Genomic DNA, 15741 nt, shown 5'->3' with positions numbered 1-15741 from the left:
CATTTTCAAATCCAGATTTGTTCACTTCAGAGTGCTTGAAAGCTGTTGACAGCACTTCAGTAGCCTCTCTTATGTAAGCTGTATCTTACTGAAATTACAGGATTTTTCTTGGAAGGACATTTTGTACATAATTTCCACTCTTCCATTTTCATACGTATTTTTATCTAGGAAACTGACTACAGATCTAGGGAGTTCAGCTGCTTAGAACTAACCTATGTTTCATTAATTTGTGAGGCAAAGGTAACTGAAAAAAATGGTGTTTTCTCACTGATTTTTCCTTGTAAGTAAAAAGAATATCTCTCCTGAAGAGTTTTCATTTGCATTAGATAATGTAGGAGAGCATATCCAAGTACTTTGGTCAGAAAGTAAGTGGTTTGTTCATCATGCCGTAGGAAAGCTATTAATGATCCAGGTGTTCCAACAACATGCACAATCTATTCTCTTAAACATAAATTCATGGCGACTTAAGTTAGCATGATGGCTTCAGTTGTCTGCTTCTTATTACTCTGCTGTCTCCCTCGAACAGGTTTTTAGCCAACACAACTTTTGACGGTCTCAGTGGCCACATTAAGGTGAAAGGCTCCTCCATTGTCAGCTCAGAAAACAACTTCTTCATCTGGAATCTGCAGCATGACCCTGTTGGGAACCCAATGTGGACTCGTCTGGGAAGCTGGCAAGAAGGAAAGATAATAATGGACTATGGGATATGGCCAGAACAGGCCCAGAGGCATAAAAATCACATGCAACATCCCACCCGGCTGCACCTCAGAGTGGTGACTCTCATTGAGCATCCATTTGTCTTTACAAGAGATGTAGATGATGAAGGTCTTTGCCCAGCAGGGCAGCTGTGCCTGGATCCTTTGACCAATGATTCAGCTGTGCTGGATAACCTGTTTGAAATACTTCGAGGAGGGAATGACACGATTCCCATTGAGTTGAAGAAGTGCTGCTATGGCTACTGCATTGACCTGCTGGAGAAGCTAGCTGAGGATATGAATTTTGATTTTGACTTGTACATTGTCGGTGATGGAAAATACGGAGCCTGGAAGAATGGCCACTGGACAGGGCTGGTGGGAGACCTTCTTGCTGGCACAGCTCACATGGCAGTGACATCATTTAGCATTAACACTGCCCGCAGCCAAGTGATTGATTTCACCAGCCCTTTCTTTTCTACCAGCTTGGGCATCTTGGTGAGGACCAAAGACACAGCAGCTCCTATTGGAGCTTTTATGTGGCCACTTCACTGGACTATGTGGCTGGGGATATTTGTTGCTTTGCACATCACAGCGATATTCCTCACCTTATATGAGTGGAAAAGTCCTTTTGGGATGACCCCGAAGGGAAGGAACAGGAACAAAGTCTTCTCTTTCTCCTCTGCTCTGAATGTCTGCTATGCAATCCTGTTTGGAAGAACAGCTGCCATCAAACCCCCCAAGTGCTGGACTGGAAGGTTTTTAATGAATCTCTGGGCTATTTTCTGTCTGTTTTGTTTGTCCACATACACAGCAAACCTGGCTGCTGTCATGGTAGGAGAGAAGATCTATGAAGAGCTGTCTGGAATACATGACCCAAAGGTAAAGCATGCCTGTTGTTATTAACTCAGACTTTTCTTCTTCCCTGTCAAAATTCACTGCTGCATAATTTATAGTTTCTAATAAAATCAAAAAGTAATCTGTGTGTACAACAGCAGTGGTACTACAATTAGTTACTACCTGACAGCATTACAGTAGGAAAATTCAGTGAGAGAGGATTTTTAAACATTAATAGAAGTGGACTGGGTGGATGTCAAAGATTAAGGGTGAAGGGGAAGTTGAAAGATTTTGGTGTTGCTCAATGCAGAAAAGTGGCTTCTACATACAGATTAAGAGTTTGATTTCAGTTCTGAGTCCCTTTGGCTGTTGCTGTTTTCATCAGTTGGATGATTTGAGTCATCCTGAGATCTACTCAAACAAAACAATCACACTGGATGGAGAGAAAACCACTGATGTTCTAGGTAGGATTTTGCAGTAATTTCACAGGCTGTAATGGTTCTTACAAAGGTGTTACTGACAAAATTAGCCATGAATGCTAAATCAGATGGAACAGAACTGAAATCTTTTGAAAAACCCTACCTTCTCCATCAAAACAGTAGAATTCATTTTACAAGTAGTCAGACATTTGATTTGCAATGTTGTTTCTGCTGAGGAACTGTCATGGGAGGAAATGAATTATTTTGTATACAACCCATCTGCAAATAGCTCAAACTTCCTAGTACTTTGTGGTAAGGCAAGGAAAAAATGCAGAAGCAGGACTGCCTCTACCTACACTCTCCTGAACTCCCAAGAGGGAATGAAGGAATCTTCAGCTGGAATTCAAGTCTGGTCATTTGTAAGACATTTCTGATTTTATTTGCTGCTAAGTAATGATCATGAAAACACCCATGCAGAAGGGTTTGTTTAGAGAAGGCAGGGCACATGAGAAGGCATCCTGTTCACCTAAAAGTCATTGTAGGGGAGAGGGTGGCAACAGCAAATTTCCTTTGTTTGGCACTTTCTCCAGTGAAGGTCTGTTTGTATTGTCCGCAGTTTTATACTTATGACCTTGGTACAAAGCTTTGAAACCATTCATCATTAGTTTGTCACAGGTGAACTGAATCGATACAACATTGTGCCACTGGAAAAGGTAACTTTAAGAACTCAAGAACTGAACATTTACTTTGCTTTCATAAACTGTGTATTTAAGGGTTACATATGTCTTTCCAGACAGGAAAGGCTAAGCTCCATCTGTTACATTAGTAAAGCCTTGCATTCAGACTAATGACCATACGGTTCTGACTTTGTGAGTACAGCTTCTGGTTTATTTCCTCCAACTTTATCTAGATAGCTGCTACCAAATATATTTTAAACAAAGAACAATACTCTTTGTTGTTGTCTTGAGGCACTCTAAAATTGATTTATGGGTTAAAGCAAATTGATATTAATAATCTGACCTTCTCACAGAAAAAAAATAGCATAAATACTACATCAATAATTTCATCAGTTTAAGGCACAATTTAAGTTCAAAAATCATGTATTTGTTTTATTCAGAGCATTCTGAATAAGCAAATGATATTCTTTGTCTGAATTTCCACAGCTCCAGGCATATCTGTTATAGTCTTTATTGTGTGAGACATAGCATTGGCTTTAAAATTAGGTTAGTCCTCTACTCTTTGCATCACCTAATTCATCAAATCAAATTACATCAGATTACATCCTATTTTTCTGCATCATTATTGTGAACACACATGAAGTTCCTAAAACAGGTATTGGAAAATCTCTGCAACTGCAACAAAATCATTATTCTAAAGCTGTACTGTAAAGCTTGGCTATTGAGTTATAAAATTGAGCGCAGAGTATTGAGCATATGAGGTGCTGAAAACACAGGTCTTAAGCACTGTGAGCAAAAGCACTGATGGTTCACAGTTAATAATGTCGGTGATGGCATTAAATCAGTTTAAGAAACGTTTGTGGCACAACAGTTGCAAAGGTACATGCACCACTTTTTAGTTAGTTACTTAAACCATTTTTTAATGTGATTTAAAGATTGGGGTTTTTCCCCCAGACCTGCTTACCTCTTTCTTTTCAGTGGTGGAGACTCATTTCAAAAAGAAGGCAGCAGGATGCAGAAGTAATCCTTTTAATGTTAATGTACTTTTAAACATTCTCCTGCTGCTCTCAGTATACATATGCCCTTCTACTATGCTTTTGAAATGTATTTAAAAAATAACGACCAAAATAGAGGGGCAACCTTCCAGGGTGATGTAAGACATATAATTTCTTTGGGCTGTCAGCAACAGACAGCAAATCCCATCTGAGATTGCAAACAGTCAGGAAGGTAGGCAAGTTGGGAAAAATTTAAAGGTTTTTTTCAAGATTAGAAACCTGGTATCTAAAGTCAGTATCGCCAGGAATATCTATGTTCTCTCTTCTGGTTAAAAAAAGACAGGGTTAGATACTGTCTGAATAAATAGCATCTGACTTTCTGCAAAAATTCATGTTACAACAGTGATATTTAATTGATCAAGCAGTACAGTGTTTTAGCTGTTACTCATTGCAGCTCAGCAAAGGGAGCATGGCTCTCCCTTGTTGCTGAAGTCTCAATATCACAACATTTTCATCAGAAAAATACTGCAAACCAGCAGCCTGCCTTTGGGCTGGTCTGATCATTTGTCCTACCCACCTGTAGTGGCCTGGAGACAGCTGGCTTTATGCCTGACATCTCCTAAACCTGTCTATCACCTTGTTTATTGTAGAGCTCCTCAGCGCCTTGGTGATTACGTTATACTCAGCTATACCTGAAAAAGCCATGACCCAGTTTTTATCCTCCACTGGGACCAATGCACATTTCCACATTGGCAAGGTTAGGTTGCTGTAGGTATCTCCTTAAACAGATCTGGTATTAGAGGAGCACGTAGGGATGCAAATAGGGACAGGCAAGTCTAGGCAGCTGGCCACTGTTGGATTTTTCCTGATTCATAGGATGTGGTGGCATTACAGATCTACAACAGCAAGTGGAGTATGCAACCTCACAGGGATGGGTGAGCAGAAAAGGGGCACATTGATAAGCAAAGGGTTCTGGATACAAAAAAAGAGACAATCTGTTACCATTCTGTTTCAGAAAACTGGCTGGTTTTACTTTTTGCCAGTCTTTTGACAAATCCAGAAATCCGGATACTTTATGTTTCATTTTCCACTATGGTTTCCATAAAAAGGTACTATACGCATGTGAGTAACCTGGGTTTCAGTGGCACAGATAGGGAAAAGAAGAAATTATCTGGAAGTAAACAGCAATGTCAGTGACTTTCTTTGCCCAGTGAGCCTGCAACTAAGGTCCATATCCAATAAAACTCTTCATTATCAAATCAAATAATAGGGTTTTGTATGACAGATCTCCCCAGGGAATGGGTTTTTTTAGTAGCAAGAGGACTTGAAGCAGGGACTGTGCTTTCAGGCTTTTAATGAAAGAGCACATGTTGGGAGATATACTATAAAGTCAGGAGTGTGTTGAGCAGTTCAGATTATCTGGGGCAAAATGACTGTGGAAGCCCAGAGGAGAGAAGAAACTTTTCAAGCATGCCAACAAGAAAGCATACAACAGCAGAAACGAGGAGCTGGACAGATTTTCTGTATAGCGGTCCAATGCCTGGTCTTTCTTTCTGCTAAAAGTGTCATTCTTTCAACAATATAATGAGCTTTTCAGATGCTGTCCCACCATTGTCACTTCTTTGACAGCTGTCAGCTTTTCTTTGCCTTGTTTAGGATACACTTGAGAAGCTGTGTCTGTTAATTTGCTGTGGTTATTTTTTTGCTTCTCTGGGGTCACTTTACCTTCAAAACAGCTTTTGATAATAGCAAAACTTCTTTCCACATTGTATTTTGACCAAAAATACCTAACCCATTGAGATTCATTTAACAAAAAGGGCTAAACCTGTGAATCCCACCATGAGCAATTTCACTGTGCTATCTCACTTCATTTTACATATCTGCAGTGGAGACATTCTATATGATTTACTAAGTCTACTATGCTTTTATAGTTGTTTGGGAGAGGTAAGCACATTGGGCTGCTGTTGAAGACACTTAACTTCAGGACAAGATCACCTAAACCATCCCCTGAAAGTGCCTACTTCTCTCCATCATGCATGGTAGTGTATTAGCATGGCCAGCATTGATGTCTGACAAATACTGTAGATGCCCCAAGGAATACACTGCAGACATCTACAATTATTCTGACAAGCACCATCCCGCAACAGCCTTGCTGTGCATTTCAACAGCCTTGGTGTGCTTCAGGATTAGTCCTTAGAAATCTCTGCTTCTCTTCTAATCCATTGTCTGAACAATTGCCCTTGAAAGCTGTCCCTCTTTTTATTACGGAAGTAAGCACTTGGAGTAATAATCCAGGCAAGATACTTCTGAGATTTTGTTACTCAGGAATTCAGTACGTACAGTCCACCTGATTTTTGTTTCTACATTTAAACTCTAAAATATGAGGGTGCAAGCTCTCATTTCTGATATATTAAAATCTCAGTTAATCTAGTGGCCTTATGGCCTTTACCATATCAGTTAAAGACTGTATTAAAACAGTCCAGAGATATCAATGGCAAGTAGCTGCATATGAGCTTTAGCAATACCAAATCATAGAAAAGGAAGGGTCCAGCCACTTTATAGGCATTTTTCATTACTAGACACGTGATTCAAATACTCCTGCATTTAATGATATTTTCCATGAAGTTCAGCAAGCTTTAAAGTGAGGCCATAACTGTTGTGTGTTTATTGATAAATTTTCTTCCTGAAAAAGGGAAGTCTTGTAAGAACTGCACTGAAGAAAAGGCTCTTAGAGACTGCTGTGGTCTTTCCCTGCAGAAATATAAGATGAATCATAAGAAGCGCCACTTGCACTTCTGTGCATTAAATATGTAATGAAATAGCATGCATTACTACTACTCATTTAAGTATGAGTTAAAGTTTGAAGTACACTTAAAACTACTCATTTAAGTATGCATTAAAGGCATTAAATTGTATAGCAAAAAAAAAAAAGTAACAAACTCAGCAGAATTAACAGAAATCTTACTGCTCCCATGTGGTTTAGTATCTGTAGAAGACTGCAGGATTCTTTTCTTTTTGCAATTAAAAGAATTGGCTGCAAAATCTATAGAGCATGTATTTTTGTGCAGGAAGACATTAGACACGGGAAGGTCATGACTCAACAGCATCAGAGCCTGCTAATTTAGAGATTGTGCTTTTCCAAGTATTAATGAGTTGGTGAAGGATTTGAACTCAAGAGGACTTTAAGCATCACAGAGACCAAAGGAAAAAAATCTCAGACAAAGCATAAATACCAAACTCTAGTCAGAATGTAGAACAGGCATTGCAGAGCAATCACATATAGGAATGACAGACACGTGCAGTTAATGGAGGAGATATCTTGAGCTCTTTAGCTTCCCTAAGCAATTTATGGTGATGAACACTTGACTCGCTTAGCTTCCCCATCACCTCAGTAAAGCTTTCTTGTAAAGTTATGTCTTCGAGGACTCAAAATCTGTCTAGCTGGGATTTTTATTACTCTCATATCCAGTTTATCAGTCAATGCACTCAAATGTTCTCCAAATGAAGTTTCCTTTCCCATCAAGACTTGATTTTTTATGCCTTCTTATGCAGATCTTCAGCTCAGAATGCCTTGTACTGTCACATACTGTCTTGGCCACTCTTTAGCTCACCATACTAATTGCTTGATCCAAAGAATGTAGGGGTACTAGTGGAAGGGAGGAAGTCCTGCTGTCTTCAGTCCATGTGGTGCGTGTCATGAAGGTTGTTCTTTCAGCACTAGAAGTAATTAATGTGTTTTAGCATTTTCTCAGCTGTATCCATGTCAGTTTTTTACTTTCAAGTTTCAGTGTACCTATATGTCATGTCATTTTATAAAGAAGAAAAACAAGCTCACCACTAGAAATAGCAACTGCTTCATAGATGGAGCTCAGAACCTTGCAAGAAATAGTGCAAGCAGAGAACTATGAGGAGATGTTAATGAAGTAATTGGCAAAGAGATGCAGAGAAGAGTGAAGATGCATGAGGCTGATCTTATCACCTGGCAGATGCAAGGTACAGCATCATACAGCTGACTTAGCAGAGTTGAGGATATTTATTATAGTTCACAAAAGTCGCAGCCACTGTGTTCTATAAACAGAGACCTGGATAGTAGCCTGGCTCACCTTCCTAGTGATAAAAGTCCTCAGTCAGCTACTACACCTATCCCCTGGATTTCAGGGATGTCAAGGAATTAAGTCCTCCGGAAAAAAAAAACAAAAACAAAAACAAACAGTAGTTTTCATTCAATCCAATAGGATTTGACTGAACACCAGAGAAAGTCAAATACTGTTGACCATATTTCACTGTGCAGGAGGTCAAGGCATCCAAATGAGTCCATCATTTTTCTTTTGCACTTCATGCTTAACACATGCCTCCTAATCACTTCCAAACACATTCCATGAAGGAAAAAAATAACATTTAGTCCCAGTGTTAGATCTGTCAGTAACAAAGGGCTCCTCTAATTTACCTTCATTTGACGCTTTTGATCCAAAAGCCAGTACAAATACCATATTTAAAAAAATATGTTATTTATGTTATAAAAAAAATACTGCCCTGGTAGACAGTTCCACAATCTGCAAGTGGAATCTTCTTTTGTCCTAGTAACTGATAACCCATTTTGCAGCATGAACCCTTTGCCTGTTCCTTTCCTGGAAACCACTGAGCACCATCCTTGCCTTACAAGTTTAGACAGTGTCACCACAGAGGATGGTGTTCAGCCCTGGTACCTGGGGTCAATTCCCATACCAGCAGGGGGCAGGAGGATTAGTGTGGGCCTAATCAACCAGCAACTGCTACAGCAGAGTTTGTAAGAGAAAGGATATGAAAGATTATTGTTTTAAAGGCAAGAAAGCTACCTACATTTCAGGCTACTGTCACATTAGGTTTCCCCCTTCAGTCCTCAGTTGTTTGTAGAGATCTGTGATTGCTTTTTTGTCTGCAGACCTGAGACTTGGGGTGGAAGGACAAGAGGGATTATTTAACCAGAAATCTCCCATGTCACTGTGATAGTTCGAGCATGTATTCAGCCAAACAGGTCTCTCTCCTTTCCTTCTAATTTGAAAAGGACTTCACCTGCCTTACAGCCACATTAACACTATTTTGCAGGAAGGAAGCAGAAGAACATGGTCAATGAAGTGACTCAGTCTGGAGCATTTTTATGGCCGCTTTATGCTGCTGAAGTATACTTCAGACTGAAGTTACTGAAAAGTGATCTATTTCCTTTGGGAATTACAGCCCTTTTTTTTTTTTTCCTGAGTCTATTCATTTTTCTTACAATAATTTACACTATCTTACCGTTCTCAGCTGTCCTGGAATAAATTGCAACTCAAAGATCCCTCTGTTCTAAGAACTCTATAATGAAACAGGGATAAACACACCTTTAAGTTTATATTCACCAGAGTTCTCTTCTTATGCAGCTTTTCGTACTGCCCAGGAGTGCAATCTTCAGAGATTAAACTATCTACCACAGACTGGAGTCCCCAGTCTCATCCCTTAGCTATACAGCTTCTGCAGCATAGAGAGGAGTAAAGCAGATCTTCTAGTTAATTATTAGTATTCACACAGGGGCCATCAATACAGATGTTTAAGCAGATACCTATGTCAGTTTCTTTTCACGTATGCTATGATTGCAATGCGGGAGAATAAACTGGACTGTGCATTTGTTCTCTAATTGAAACTGCTTATTGACTTCAATGAAGCTGTAAAGATTTATGCCAACTAACGACCTAGATGGGTTGGGTTAAAAGAGACAGGATTTTAACAAAATCTGACATTATTCTGGCAAGCCAAGAGTCAGCTCCACTGACACATTTTGCAGCAGAAAAGGGAAAGCGACCTTTCAAATGTATTCTGCACACACCATCTCCTGGAGGCCCTGGGAACATCTCCACTTCTCAAGCCTGAGCACATGGGACAGTTTCTGAACAAAGCCTCCACATCCAGAAGTTCAGCTGTGAATTTTCAGCTGTTAGAATCTGAAATTATGTGCTTCACTGTGAATAATTTTCTTTTCTTTCATTTCCCTCTGCACCCCATAAATATTCACTAGTTAGTTTTCAAAAACTCTCGCAGATAAGTAGAGAAAAGCCCATGGCCAGAGTTCTACATTGTTTGGGTTTGTTTTAAATTTTGTTTGCTTTGTTCTTTTTCCCCTGAAACTTTGCTTAGCACTGACAATTGCATTTCTTTTATCAGTGGGTCATGAGAAATCTATTAGCAGCTAGACAAGCAGTTAAATGCATTGGTTACATAAGGCAAGATAAAATGCAAGAACTTCATATGCTAAAGACAGAAGACTCATTGCAGAATAGCAGATCTATAAAATCATGTCAGTTCTTCACAGAAGAGCTGACCACTTAATGCTACCCTTCTCCAGCAATTAGCAACTGACACTGAACAGTTTTTCAAGATTCTGCAGCAGTTCCCTGGAAGAAATCTTGCAGTCACTAACAGCAGTTCTGCTCATACATGACACATCCATTAAATACCACACCTGGTAACTAGCGCTATCATGGGACAAAGCTACTGAAACTTGTTCATGCAATTTTTCCTCAGAAGTTGTTGTGTTGTAACAGTTAGGAAGGTGTTTTCAGCCATAGTCCACCTTTCTGTACACTGTTAAAATTAAAAAGCAGTATGGTAGGTGGTGGTAAAAGCCAAATCCATGCTGATTCTGCATCTGTGACTGCAGGATGCACTCCATTCTGTACTGGTTTGCCCTTTTCTCATTTCCTTCAAAGAATAATTTATGGGTTGAATTCAGTAAAGGAGAGGCTGACTGAATGAATGATGAAATCGTTTTAATGATTTGAGATGCCAGTTAGAAATCAAGTTCCTGAAGTTTTTCCTGCAGCCAGCTATCAAGATACACAGAATAGTTCTGAATTAGATTCAGTGAGACAGTTAGTGCCCCCCATTGATCAAGTACTGGGAAAGCATTTCCTAGATTTCAGTCACTTAGATTTTCAGCCACTTCCCAACAGTTTTTCTTTGTTTAGACTTTTGTTGTCTGTTCACAGCTCTCAGCAAGCTCAAACTCCTCAGGATCAGAAGACAATATTGTGTTGCTTTTTTGGAGCCAAGACCATCTTTTCACTGAAGCTTTATTCTGACCACCTAGGGTTCTTACACACTGCAAAAATACATGACAACCAAGAGTAATACAGACCAAAATGACAGCAGATATGACAACCAGGGCACCAAGGAGGGAGCCTTTGAGCCAAGTCTTACAGCTTTGCAACACTGAAAGGTCATACAGAAGCCAGAACCTGCTAGAAAGACCTCAAAACTCAACAGCCCGATTTTGGAGTGTGTCAGCGTTAACTGCTGGAAGCATCTCATGAATTTTCGGTTTTACATCCCAACTTGCATAGGAGAATTCTATGTTTGAGTCTTTTCAAGTCTGAGTCTAGGCATTCTCAGCCTAGCTGATGGCACTGAATGTAGTGGCACTGTTTGACGTAAACTGGAATGTGGCAAGTAATGCAAAATCTTGACATTCAGGAGTGTATTTTCCTGTTCTTGCTCCTGTGGTTTTCTCACATTGGTATTTTCATGCATAATTGGCACCCCGAGCCATAGATGTATGCAAATATCAAATTCTTCTCAATATCTTCCCAAATAAAACAAGTTTTCCACTTCCTACTCAGCAGATGTGGTAACAACAGAAGACAGAAACCAAGAAGATCTAGAAGTGCCAAGCCAAGGAAACTGGTAGCTGCAGTATCTACTTTTGGCAGTAAGCAGCATAAACATCATTTGTCTAGTAGCACAATGCTATACAAGGTACAGAAGACTCTCGAGAACTCTCTAAGGTTTTTTCTGGCACTGTCAGCTAGATGTTCTGTGGAGCTCTTGAGTTTCATAAACACTACTTGACCTGCCTGTCTTACACTACCTGACCTGCTCAAGTGACCCAACAACCACTTCACCTCCTCAGCAGTTGGAGGTGTTCACATTACCCCTTGTTTTCTTAGTGTAAGAAAACATTACCCTTTGTTTGTTTTCTTATCCACAGTATGTTTTCTTCAACAGTGAGAATTGTTCCTGGAAGTACCAGCACAGCACATACATCCCACGGTAGATACTGTCTTTAGAGGCCACAGGGACAGCACTAGTACCCCAATTCCCAAAAGCATATTCACTTCCAAAGCTTTTCAGCCTTTTCCCTGCACCTTCACCCTGAACTTCCCAGCAGCACTTCCTAGTCCTCCCTCCCAAGAGTTCTCTCTTCACAGAAGATGGGTCATCTTTTCTCCGACTGTCTGACCTGTGCAGCAAGATCCTCTCCCTTTGCTGTGAGGTCTCTCATGACCATCTCTTGAGTGTGCCCCACATACTGACCCAGATCCAAAAAGGAGGTCACTATGTGTCTCACAACTTCTTGGGCAGTATCTTTCTTGCAGTAGGCTGGGGAGATAGTTCTAAAAATTTGGGATGCACCTGAGTAGTATGACCATTCATGGCATACACCAGTGCTTAAGGTATAGAACTGAGTTTACTAATACGAAAACTGTGATGTCCGGTATTTGAGCTGCAGAAATTTTGTTAACTGCCAGAAACTTCAACTTTTTGGGGAAAGCCACTAACCAGAAACACTAAATAGCTTGTTAATCCCTGAAAACCACTGTTTTTTAACTATTCCATTTGTATATTCATGTACACAGTTACATTGCCCATGCCATTGGCATTCCCCTGTTTCTCCCACTCAGCATCTCAGCTGAGTCTGCAGTTCACTGTGGTGGCCTTTCTAACTAACATTCAAAGGGCTGGTTAGTCAGTAAACACTAACAAGTCCCACACATGGCAGCAATGCTTAGCTCCCGTGCAGCACATGGAGAGGCTGCTTGGAAGTACCGAGCCTGTACTACTGGCTGAGGAGCAGTTACCTTCTACAGCAGTGACCCTTTTTAAAAACAAGTGATTTCCTTTGCTCCCAGGTCTTCAAAAGGGAGGTCTGGCAGTTGAAGAGGGATGTATCATCTGTACCCATAACTTTCTTTACATCTGGTTCAAGGAACTGACAAGCCGAGACTTCAGTTTTTCCTGAAAGGCTCTCTAGGTCAAAACAAATGCTGTTTTGGTTTGTTACAGCCATAGATGTCTGATTTTGGAGGGACCTTGTAAGGTTACCTGAGTGCCAAGAAGACTCATGTCTGGGGATGGATCTGCAGCTATTGCATTCATTCATTTTTAATTATACTTGAATCACTAGCAAATCTCTGGCTTCTCTATGGATGCAAAAAGTACAAACGGTCCTACTGTCCATCCATCACCAGCTTTGTGATGGTTATTCACCTTCACACTGACTGAACTTTGAATGAAAAAACACAGGACTATACACTGAACTGTAGTATCCACATACCAGTAAATTTTGAGAACTATTCCTTCTCAGTAAGATAGCTTTCATATTTGCTGTTTCTGATAAGAATGTAACTGTCTCCCACAAATCACCGGTTAATTAAAAAAAAAAAAAAAATCTTGATTCTTAAAATTGTGACTCTTCACAAGCTAATTTTTCAGAGTTCAGGATTTCTCTGAAGCCCTAAATATTAGGATTTTGTAGTAGTTTAAAGAGAACTGAAAGACTGACTCTTTCAATATAGGACACTTAAAATGCAAGAAACACGAAACAGAAAATGAGAAACAGAAAAGATAAAAAAAGAGATAACTAATAAGGCAAGACTCACAGGAAGACTATGACATTTACCTATAATGTCGGGATAGAGATATTTTTGGTTTCCATCTTTTCATAGACTCTTCCCAGGAGAGGGCTACAAAAAGAAAGGGGCAGTGACAACTGATGAGCCTTGTTTCTGTCATGAGGTTTTTATCCTCTGTGACACTTCGCAGTCTTAGTAGATTAGCAGCAAAGACAGTGGAGGTAGTCCATTATTTCCTTTTGGCATCATTTTGCATTGTTAATCCACTATTCATGAAGCTGCAAGCAAACCTTTTCCACATGTGGATAGGCAGCAGTGACAAAAAAACTGGAAGTCCCAAAAGGCATAGAGGATTAAAACACTATTAAGATTTATCCTTCATAAAAGGAGTCAAGAGTCATCAAATACAGAGTTGCAAACAAATAATTATGCTTAAGAAAGCATAGATTACCAGAAGCAAGTAGAGCATAAGATGCAAGGGATCACTACATAACTTCCTTACATAGACTTTCCAAGACTTCCCACCAGACATATGGTGTTGCTTGCAACAGGATATTAAGCCAGATGGAATTTTAATCTAATACATGTTCCAATATTGTCACCTTTTGAGGTGAAATTTGACAAAGTGCCCAACACAAAGCAAAGCATGGACAGTCCTCAATAAAGCATTTGGAACAGAAAATTGCATGAAGGTGCAGTTCGCTCTCCCTTTTGTTCTAGTCTTTCTCACAGAGGCTTAAATATTTATCTAGATGTAGACACTGGTGACATTCTGATTGAGGGATGCTTTCCAGTGAAGTCAGGATCACCAGCTGCACTTGACATCATTAGGTGGGCCACAAATATCACAACCAACACCTAAGTTGGCTTGGAAGGTGGCACTATGGTTCAATTCTGAGACTCTGGGTTTTCAGTTTCTTCACTGAAACTGCCAAGAAATAAAACCAAAAAAATAATGCTGACTGTGGTGACCATAAGTTTCTTGGGGCATTGAGTGTATGGAACCCACTCTAAACTTACTCTTCAAGCAGGTTATCTTCAATGTCTCTAGGGCAGACCTAGATTTGGGTTGACAGCATTGTGCTGGAAGTCTCCATGATGTATTGTCACAGCACAGCTCTCTGCTATTTATGTCTTCTGGCACTTGAATGTTGCTTCCACACTTGCAGGCAGGAACATTTCCCTTTGCGCCCACAGTCCTTCTGGCACATCACTATGGCCAGCTCCAGATGGAGGTACACTGTGCATTGCTTGTTCTGTGGTCAAGTCAAGAACACCTCTGAAAACATAGCAGGACTTCCTCTGTGCCAACAGTCTTGCTCCTGGGTTGCAACACTGGGACCTGATCAGCAGAGCACGATGTGGAAAGTACCTGCCCACTTTACAGATGAAAATTAGCAGAAAGGCAGTATATTAATATCTTCCAAGACACTGAAATACCATCCAAAAGATCTTTTTCTGTTCCTTTTCACACTGAACCAGATGACTCTGCGTTTACATCCAACCTTTGTTATTCTTAAATACACTTTTTCATCCATGGCGTCATTGAAGAGAACAGTGGGAAATGTCTTTTGTACAGCTTTGTGTTGCCCTACACTGTTTTCTATAGGTAATGATGCAGAGAGCCAGATGGACCAGAAGAACACCTCTTTGTGTGGTCTTTGCAAAGCAGAGCATGGCCATGGTGAAATCATCTTTGCAAGCTGCTGTGAAGACCGTGAGCTTCCTGGGAAGCAAATAGAGCATGACTACTTCAGCCTTAGTTTTATTTGGCTTTCTGTGCTCTGAAAGTTCCACATTTTAGAGGCTGGTACATTGCTGGAGGCTTTCCAATTAGTATGATCTTGGCAACACTCAGCCATCTTAGCCAAGTGCTTGGCATAGTAGAGGACACTGCCTGACACCTCCACTGCAATGTGAGAATTTCCCCATGAGTCACTAAACATTCCAAAGACAAGCAGGGTTCTTCAGAAACAGAAACTTTTGGAACTTTTGTGAAGGTCCAAACTACTTGGGGGTTTAATACAGCAGGTGGAGCCAGTTGTGAGAAGGAAAGGACACAGAAGTGCAAAAATTCTCTGTATGTGTACAGCCCAGTAATCAAGCTTACAGCTTTGGCTCTGGTGAGAGGTACTAAGGGGAGCTTCTTGCTCCCAGTGGAGACATTTTGATATCCACAACACTTCAGTCTTGAGATTCTCTGTGAAGAATGGCAGCAAAGACAGCAGCAGTCTGTGGTAGGATGTCTAGGCTTCTAGAAGGGAAATGGTTGTGGTATCCTTTCTGCAGAAGATTCTTAAATCTCATTCTTAAGGAATCAATAAAAGACATCCTGCTAAAGCAAATCCAGACTGAGGGTCGTTCACTGGTTATTCTTAGCACCAGAAAGTGGATACTAGGTAGCATAGAGGCTTCTCATAACACTTCCCCAAACACTGATTTATTTAAACACAAGCCAACTAGAAACCTGGATTCAGGGT

General features: G+C 40.3%; 1 protein-coding gene across 2 annotated transcripts in view; it reads left to right on the top strand.

Annotated features, from left to right (window-relative positions):
* Window positions 1-15741, top strand: part of GRIN3A (glutamate ionotropic receptor NMDA type subunit 3A) — a 75842-nt gene that overhangs the window by 40466 nt on the left and 19635 nt on the right. For both annotated transcript variants that reach the window (XM_062626010.1, XM_062626009.1), the window contains exon 3: window positions 527-1574. In XM_062626010.1, coding sequence (XP_062481994.1) covers window positions 527-1574 — 1048 coding nt within the window. The remainder of the gene's footprint in view (window positions 1-526; window positions 1575-15741) is intronic.

The sequence above is a fragment of the Pezoporus occidentalis genome, unplaced genomic scaffold (genome assembly GCF_034315485.1).
Source record: "Pezoporus occidentalis ecotype Australia unplaced genomic scaffold, CSIRO_AGI_Poc_V1 ctg286, whole genome shotgun sequence".
In the NCBI taxonomy this organism is placed as follows: domain Eukaryota; kingdom Metazoa; phylum Chordata; class Aves; order Psittaciformes; family Psittacidae; genus Pezoporus; species Pezoporus occidentalis.
Note: the sequence above shows the minus strand (reverse complement) of the source record. Positions and strands in the feature narration are given on the sequence as shown.